The 9,494-nt window shown below is 33.7% G+C and overlaps 1 protein-coding gene across 2 annotated transcripts; it reads right to left on the bottom strand.

Moving 5' to 3' along the window:
• Positions 1-2,148: 2,148 nt before the first annotated feature.
• LOC107909521 (protein LAX PANICLE 2) lies at positions 2,149-9,062 on the bottom strand. Of its 2 annotated transcripts, none has more exons than XM_016837081.2 (4): positions 7,939-9,062; positions 7,700-7,750; positions 7,500-7,572; positions 2,149-2,630 (listed from the first exon to the last, which is right to left on the bottom strand). In XM_016837081.2, exons 1-4 carry the CDS (start codon positions 8,715-8,717, stop codon positions 2,469-2,471), a joined length of 1,065 nt encoding a protein of 354 aa, XP_016692570.1. In that variant the 5' UTR covers positions 8,718-9,062; the 3' UTR covers positions 2,149-2,468. The 2 variants fall into 2 exon arrangements, with proteins under 2 accessions (XP_016692570.1, XP_016692571.1); XM_016837082.2 differs by having other exon boundaries at positions 2,149-2,627; positions 7,939-9,061.
• Between the last annotated feature and the right edge of the window lie 432 nt (positions 9,063-9,494).

Raw genomic sequence — 9,494 nt, 5'->3', positions numbered from 1 at the left:
TCAAGAGCCCCTAACTATTAAAGAAGCCTTCACCAATCCTGAATGGACCAAGGCTGCGCAACAAGAGTATGATGCCCTACTAAATAACAACACATGAAAATCATTCCTTTTCCTCTCAACAGGAGAGCAGTAGACTGCAAGTAAATTTGTAAGCTCAAAAAAAATGCTAATGAGACTATAACTAGATACAAGGGAAGATTAGTACTAAAAGGGTATATTCAACAGGCTGGGATTGATTTTTAGGAAACTTTCAATCCTATGGTCAAACCAACTACCATAAGAGTCATTCTCACTTTGGGAGTAACTTATAGCTGGAAGCTAAGGCAAGTTGATATCAACAATGCCTTTTTTAATAGTGATCTTAATGAAGAGATTTATCTGAGCCAACCATCTGGTTTTGAGACACATGTTGGTGATCAACCACTCGTTTGTAAGCTCAAGAAGGCCTTTTATGGCCTTAACCAGGCACCTCGAGCTTGGTTTCACAAGCTTAGAGAGTATTTGGTTGCCACTGGTTGTGTCTTATCCAAAGCTAATACTTCTTAGTTCATCAAAATTTCTAGCAGTTTGGTGCTTTATGTTTTAGTCTATGTTGATGACATCATTGTCACAGGGAATCAATCAGCTTATGTGGATGCTTTTGTCAAGTTATTGGATTTAAAATTTTCACTAATGGACTTAGGGCAACTAATTATTTCCTAGGCATTGAAGTGTCTTACACTTCTAATGGGTTGTTTCTGAGCCAAAGGAAATACATCCTGGATTTGTTGAAGAGATGTAAAATGGATTACTCGAATGCCTCTCCTACTCCCATGGTCACTTATTGCACCTTGTCAGGTCATTATGGTAGTCTAGTTAAGAATGATTCTAAGTACAAGAGCACTGTTGGTGCTTTGCAATATATTATTATTACTCGACCAGAAATTACTTTTGTTGTCAACGGGTTGTGTCAGTTTATGTACAAGCTACTTGAACAACATTTTAAGGTAGTTAAAAAGATCCTAAAGTATCTACAAGGAACTCTCGGTTATGGTGTCACCTTCAAGGTTGCCTCTCGGTTGTCCCTAATGGGTTAGTCTGATGCCAATTGGGAACTGATCTGGATGACAAGAGGTCCACAATTGGTTTTTTTGTCTTTCTAGGAGGTAATCAAATGTTATGGGGTTTAAAGAAGCAACAAATAGTCTCTCGTTCAACTACAGAAGCTTAGTATAGGGCTTAGCTCATGCTACAACTGATATTATTTGGCTCGAGTCCTTGTTGGGTGAATTACAAGTTAGTGTTGGTGGTCAAGATGCTATCTGGTGTGATCATTCAAGAGCAGTAGCAATATCAACCAATCATGTCCTGCATTTTGAATTCAAATATCCTGAATTAGACCTATTTTTTGTTCAAGAGAAAACGGCAGCAACCAAATTGATGGTTGGTCATGTTCCAGCACAGGACCAGGTTGCAGATGTTTTTACCAAGCCTCTTTCATCAGCGTTTTTCAATAAGTTTAGGTTTAGTCTTGGTGTTGTTAACAAATATGAGCAACAACAACAGAAGGTTCAAGATCAAGGCTGCCAGGAAGACCAGCAGATAGGTGAAATCAAGGTATGGAGATGTGAACACTTAGTTTCAACAAAGGTTCCAACTGACTGGAATATGGTTCTGCGCTTTCAATTTCAGTAGTTTCTGGTAGTAGTTAGTTAGTTAGCGATTAAAGTTAGTTAAGTCAGTTAACTCATCGTAATCCGTTAATTCTTCAATTAGTGTGTTAGTCAAGAATTCGTTAGAATGATTGTTAGTTAGATTCTTGGCTGATTCATTTAACTCCTCTCTTAGGATTATTTGAGCAAATGAAATAAGTACACCTATTCTTTCTTTTGGTGTTCATTGCATACTCAAACACTAAGAGCAACAATTAGATTACCCTATAGGAAGTTTTAGTAGTTTAAAAGACAGTTAAAAGAATTTTAGTTTTAAGATACTGGTTTTTAATTTGAAAAGTGATAATTTTCTTAAGAAATTTAATAAGCTTTTTTTTCCTTTAAATATTATCTGTTACAATTTTATCGAATACCCTCAAGGCTGAAATGTATTATAAAAAAAATTAAAAGAAATATAAATAACCCTTTTCATAATACAATGTATGAATACAACATCTATTATAAATTTCAGTACGTTTACTTAATCCTCACTGGGGTTGAAGATATAAAGTTTAAAATGATGTTTGTACAAGTTGACAGAAATTGTAATAATTAAATAAGAAGCCAGCATAGCTCACAAATACAATTTGCTTACGTTATTCGCCCTTTAAAAAAAAAACACCATTTCAGGGCAAACTATTTTGATTTCTCCATCAATTAGAGATCAAAGAAACAAAACTAAAAAAAATAAATGAAGGGGCGTTGGATTTCCACAACTTAAATAAGAATAATACATCACATAAAAGTAAGAGTAAAAAAAGGAAGTGATTGAAGTTTTCAAATAGGGGTCCTGCCATAGTGCAAAACCATGAGATGATCAGCGGTTGAGGTACGTGGAAGCAGAGTGACTGCGTCTCTTGAACTCCATATTTGATCTCTTACCTGCTGCAACGTCAACGAAGGTTGAAGCTGTTGCCCTCTACATCTTATCTCTATCTGCTTTTATCATCGTACATTACAGCTTTGTTAGTCATTCTATATATAAATGTCGTAAGAAAACCATGAAAGCTACTGTCAATACATATATAGGCACGAAAACGAAAGAAAGGGTTTCATATTCAATGGTCTTATTTTCCATACTTTTTGTACAAATGTTTCAAACCCTTAGGAAAGCTACTCTCTGAAGTAAACTAAACTTGGTTATCTGTTGACAAAGAGACCGAAAATTGTTCACTTGAAAGTCACTGAAAAGATGTGAACATGCAATTAGTTCTTTTTCTTGGATGCTAAAATTTGAAGACATTTTTTAAAAAAACTTTCTGTACTATTAATCAAACATTAATTCAAATGGAAAAATATAAACAAAATAAATTTATAAAAAATAAAGAACCACTCCACCATTTCTTTTCATTCTTCTATGCAGTGTTTTCTTCTTTTTACGCTCTTTAAAACAAAAGTAGTTATCACTAAATTTAAAAATATTTTTTTTATTTATATTCATAATAAAAATTACGAATTATTTGGAGAGGTGCACCAACATATAAACTTTTTCTAAAAAGCTACCTTTAAAAAATACATAAAAAATACCCAAAAAATACCTTTCTTTTAAAATAAATATAAGTTATGAGTTATGAGTACCACAGATTGTGATTGAGATAATGGGTTCAAAAGAAACTAGTTTACAACATATTTGTTTGTTTGCATTAGTGTTTTACATGTAGTGGTGAAGTCATGCTTTGTCACTGCCTTACCTCCTCTCCATCTTATGCATCTTCAAACTTCTACTTTACCCATAAAATTCCTCCATCTACTAACTATTACTTAGGTCAGGCATGGAATTCCTCCCTCTAAATCCTGCCCGTTTATTCCACCATCTTAAACTGCCCGAAATAATCATTACCCTCCCCACATCCCAAAGCTTCTTTATTAAAATATTCACTAAAACATTTTATTAAAATATCAACTAAAAATATTTATACTTATTTAATTAAGATCAGTCCATATTTTTTAAATAATCCATTTCTAATGATAAATAAAATATTCATTTTATAACCTAAAACAATATTAATATATTTTACATTATTTCTTAAAATTAATCAAAAGAAAAAGAAGAAGAAGAAAGTCTCTACCCATTCTAGTACCTACGTGTGTCATATTTAACATCTCTACGCTCCTTTCTTTCTCCCTAATTCAAAACCCTAATGTCTCAATATTCCATGCTAATTGCGTGTAGATATTTTTTTGTTAATTCTGAAAATTTATAAACTAGAATTAGTAAGTTGTTATTGAATCAAAATAAGGATACTCCTAAGATTATTTAATAATTCATGCTGCATGCATTGGGTTCACCAACAATAAATAAAACAAGTCATTTTCATGGGGAGGCTCTTATTTGTCTTTCCATGCTTTTATGTTGGGGGAGGTTCTTTCTCAACAACTAGGAATGATTGTGCTGTGGAATTATCCCTCATGCATTGCTTTCTCCCGACGTAAAATATGTGGGGATTTTTTTTTGAAAAAGAAAAAAAATTTTGTGTGGTTGGTTGTGGAGTGATGATGGGGTGTTTAAAATTCCGTCCAAGTGGTGCACTTAAAGATTTTTTTTTTTTAATTTATGATGGTCCCTTTTTAAGCACACTCCATGAGAGAGAAGGAGGGCCTACCATGAGCTGTTTATGAAAGCTGAGATTAAAGAGGCGAAAGCGTGACGAAGGAGGCGAAAACGCATGCAGATGGGAGAATGACAGGGTCCACGTGTGATTTCCATGCCCCTACCTTATAATTTTACTACACGTTTTACTTTTTATCTTTTTTATTCTCCCCGAGGGATAGAAAATAAACCCAAACATGAAGGTGTTCTCATACAAATTTTTTATTGAATTGATGTAATTATTTAATTAAACATCAAGGAAATACATATCAGTAGAATTATGAGTAATTTAATATTTTTTTAAAACCCTAAAAACCATTCTTTTTATTTTTTTCTCAATTAGTATTTTTATTAAAGTTTTTTAAAATTTTTTATTGGAAATCTTTATTCTTTTTCAAGAAAAAATCATTAGTTTATAAGAGTCAATGCATTGCGCTTAAAAATTACAAAAATAAAGAAGATCAAAGCAACCTTTCCCACCTTGGTTAAACAAACATTTTTCCCACCAGTCCAAGAGGCTAAATATATCTTTTAGAGGTATTCCTTGCATTGAGGTGTGAAAATGGAAGAAATGGGGCCATGTTTGTGTAGATTATGGGTAATGATTATGAGGTGTAAAAGGGTAATTAATCTTGTGCCTAGGTACTAGTTCTATGCACAAAAATCATTAATTGAAGAGCTATGATGGTGTTTTAAGGAGGAATATAGAGAGAGAAAAGAACCCTACATCTACGCTCTAAATCACTTATAACACTAATCATTGGATATTTGGTTGCATGCCATGTGAACACAGGAGAAATTTCTTATCCCTAAAACAAACTCTTAGTTAAGGCAACAATATTTTATGACAAAACACCTGGCGGTTACCAAGGATTTTCCATATCAATGGCATCTGTTGACCTCAACAACTACAACAAAAGTTGTTATTATAATTAAAAACAAGAGGATGTATGAACATGACACACATACATAAAACATATATATTATATGAGCATTTTGAGATTAGGTGTATATTATTCGGGCCAAGACTACAATCTAGCAGTAGCTGTAACACTTTGGATTATGATTTATATTATATAAAAACGAGATATTGATTACTTCATAGCGTGAAGTGAAAGGAAAGAAATATATGCATTCGTGGCATAAGAGTTGACCTAATAATGCCTCCATCAACATTTTATAATTGAAACTAGTACAGCAAAACAGAATGTCGAGGATGTCCTTTTATACTTATCTAGCAAGCTAACATGGTTTAGATTTTTTATGTGGGAGGCAGACAGACAAATTAATGATACTTGGAGTGCCGCAAAGGACAATAGAACGAAGGCCAATTTAATGTAACTACACCAACCTCTAATCTAATAACTTGAAATAAAAGGTTGTCTTAGCTTGACGTACCCGAAAGGGAAAAAGAAAACAAAATGTTTCTTAAGCTAAGGCAAACAAAAGCTTCATTTTGGCTTTTATGTATGACTTGGGCACATATCTACATGCCTTGGTGCATTACTACCATATGAAGAACATATGGTACTAATGTTCCAAAATTAATTATATTGTTTTTTATACCCTAGAAAAGAAACAAACTTTAAACTAGCTTAAATTTTAAAAGCTTATTTGGACACCCCCCCCCCAAAGTGAATGAAATTTTGGTGACTAAGATTTGTATCTCTTAGGTTGTACAAATTATAAAGCTAGAGTAGCATGGAAGAAACTCTCCTTTAATGTCATTATTGGAGAAGAAATAATTGCATTAAATTGATTATAAAAGGGATGGGACGAAAACATAAAGTGAATAGAGTTAAGAAATTGAGATCCACAATTATTGAGTTATGTAGTGCACCTCGCCCTCGTGCACAAATTATTGAGGTATAGACCTCATTTTTCCCTGATTATGACACAAAATAACTTGAATTTTCAGCACTGCCTCAAGAAATGGAAAGAAAAAGTAATCAATTTTCTTCTTCTTTTTCTTAGATTATAATTTGTGTAGAGATTTCAAAACATGATGGGTAGGGTGTTTCACGGAGGAGTTTTGGTATTAAATTAACATGCATGTGTTTTGTGAATCAGACAATAATAAAAAACTATGTCCATATCCCATACCTAATTATATTGCGTGTAATAGAAATTACACTTGTCTAAACAAATTAAGCCAATGTATTAGGGGAATTATAGTATTTATTTTAATTATTTAGATTGTATTGATCATGATTTGTAAAAATTATTTTTAATGAATTGTATGGAGTTTCTTCTGGTACATATCTATTTATCTTTTAATTTTCTCACGTTCTTTTTCAAAAAAGATTCATCATGATTATAATGAATCAAGTTTAATCTTATATTGCCTATTTTTTATATATTGTATGAACAAAGAAAAATACAAACTTTTGTGTATAAACACATTTTAATATATAAAATTAATCCATGCATTGTTTTTTTCAATAAATTAACATGCAAGTGTTTTGTGCAAATTAATTAAAGAATAAGTGAGCAATTTTCTTTCATATTAATTGTGCACCTATAAACACACTCTTTGAAAAACATTCTACTTTAGAAATTTTAATAATGTCTTTTAAAAGTGCTTGTTGCACTTATTTCACTAATCCGTTAACTATCCTTAATAGTAAATCTTAAATTAATGAAATATAGGTTAGATCATTGATTTTCATATAAATTTATGCCATATGAAATAGTGAACCCCATTATAGAAGAGTACAGTTATTTTTGCGTTGAGAAAAGGAGGTGGGTTAGTAGTTTTCAGTATTGTTTTACATGTCCAAACTTGTACTGTCACTAACAACACCCATAACTAGAACAAGAAGCTCATAACCATTTTACAAGACTGGTTACCTTGATATGAAAATCCTTTTGGCAATCTTTACAACCATAGACTACATGCCAATGCCCTAATGATGTTAGATAAGTAAAAGGCTATCCTAAAACTACACTTCCCACCTAAATGCACGATGATATCATACAAGAAAAAAAGAAGAGAGAATAGAAAAACCATGCATTTAGTTCTGCTGTTTCTGTCATGTCTTTAGCACCAACCAAGTCCCCTATGTAGTCATAAATTTGGAGGTTAAAAAGAAGGGTTGATTTTTTCTTTTTGGATCTTTTGAGTTTTATGCCGCCTGTGTTTTGGTAATCTAAAGCATGGGGTAGCATTTAATTCAAACAAAGGAATTTGCATTTATGTTTTTTATATAAATAAATACCTCTGATTCGCTATCCAGACTCAGCTTGCTAACCAGATACTTCATTAACAATCGAACTGTCATCTTTCCGTCCCTGCTAGATTCCAACCAAAATAAGTACACTTGTTATATATTAAGGAGTTATTGTGAAAGCCTGGAGAAAACTACAAGTACGTAGAAAGTGATTAATTGGAATATAACAAAGGGATAAGCTTTGTTACTTGATTCTTAGGTAGCTCTTCGGAATCTGAGGCAGAAACGGTTCCTTTGCTCTGACCATATTTTTAGAACATAAAAAAAAGGTGAATTTCATCAGAAATTTGAAATCTTTCATTTTTCAAATACCCCAAAGTGATATGATTAAGAAGAGGAGAATTTTCAAACAAAAATTGAGGCAAATATTCTCTTCATCTCTCTCTCTTTTTTTTTTTTTTTTGGTATGCTGTTCTGTGCAACTTACTGATTTTGCGATGCTTGAAGCATAAACCAAATGCCAGAATGGGGTCTTCTAGGAGGATCAATGATTCTAACATCCGAGCTCGGCCCTGCAACATCCATTTCGGACTGCACCTGAAATGGTCTGGCAAAATAGGACCCCAATGGCACCAAAGAAGAAGATGAGGAGGAGGAGGAGGCGGAAGGAGCTGCTGCTATATTTTGTGCTATCGGCCTAAATGAGGAGCTAAGCTCCCCATGATGAGGGAACGTGGAGCTGCTCCCTTGTTGGTGTTGAAAGAATAAAGATGAGCTAAAACTATGCATGAGCGGTGGAGGTGGCGGAGGCGGAGCTCGAAAGTCAGGCATATGAAAGATAGGGCCTAATAATGGCCTTGCTTGTTGCGGCATACCACCAGGTAATAGATCAAGCTCAACCATCCCTCCTCTTCTCGCCGTTGGATCGCCTTGGTAATGCTTGTTGTCATCATATCGTGTTGGCTGACCCCCTAAACCGAGTTGGAGCCAACCTTCATCTCTCTCTAACTCGAGTTCTTGATTATTATCCTTAGAGTTGGAGCCCGCTTCATTAAGACTATTAGTTGTTGATTCATCTTCAGCCATGCGATTAGCAGCTAGATCAGATCCTACATAAGCTTCAGCGTGAAAATCATACCCGTAAACACGGCTCATAAGCCCAAAACTCTCTGTGTAACTGCTACCACAATAACCATAAAAGCCGCCGCCGCCACCGTGAGGAAGATGATGCTGTTTAGGAAGATTTTCAGCAGGAACCATGGTCATATCCGGTAACCCAAAAACACCAACACCCAGTTTCTACTATAACAAAGAGAATGAAGAAGGTGCTGTTGCTGCTGTTTATAACCAATTCCAAGCTTGGTCTTGATATCAACATAAGCCATGGATGAAAAAGGTGTTTTCAAGACTCTGGTGTTTAAATTGGATTGCCATAAGCATGTTTTGGAGAAGAGAAATCAAGAAAGATAGAGACACCCATTAACCAGAGAGGAAGTGATGTGGTTATTGAGTTTTTAATCTGACTTTCTTTAATTCTCTTTGTTTGGAAGCTTGTGGAAATGAAATAGTTAGAGAGATGGTGGTCAGTCAGTCAGTCAGTTAGATTAATCAACAATAATACCCATTTGTATGTCTTAGGGAGGAATCCTTTTTTGACTTTATTAAGAAGAAATATATGCTCCACCTATTTTGTAAAAAATATCAAAAGGGTCCCCCAAGCAAACACCTTTAAACTTTAGGGCATGTTCCAAGGAGAAAAATGACTGTAAAAGGCTCCTTCTTTTTAGAATATCACAAAAAGGTCATCCCTACTACAATTGGAATGTTAAAAATCAGAAGTGAAAACCCCAGTTCATTCTCATGTAAACTATTTAATTTTGGTCACACTCTGCAACAGCCATAGGATATTAAAAAAAAAAAGACATTAAATTTCCCCTGAAAGAGAAAAATATAATGTTACTTGGTTAAATAAAACATTCATAAAAGTAATAATATTTATTTTTGAGAGTCTTAAAAGTTTTAATTTGTTTCATGTGATGGATG

The sequence above is a fragment of the Gossypium hirsutum genome, chromosome D02 (genome assembly GCF_007990345.1).
Source record: "Gossypium hirsutum isolate 1008001.06 chromosome D02, Gossypium_hirsutum_v2.1, whole genome shotgun sequence".
Taxonomy (NCBI): domain Eukaryota; kingdom Viridiplantae; phylum Streptophyta; class Magnoliopsida; order Malvales; family Malvaceae; genus Gossypium; species Gossypium hirsutum.
The sequence above is the reverse complement of the archived record's forward strand: the minus strand, read 5'-3'. Positions and strand labels throughout refer to the sequence as shown.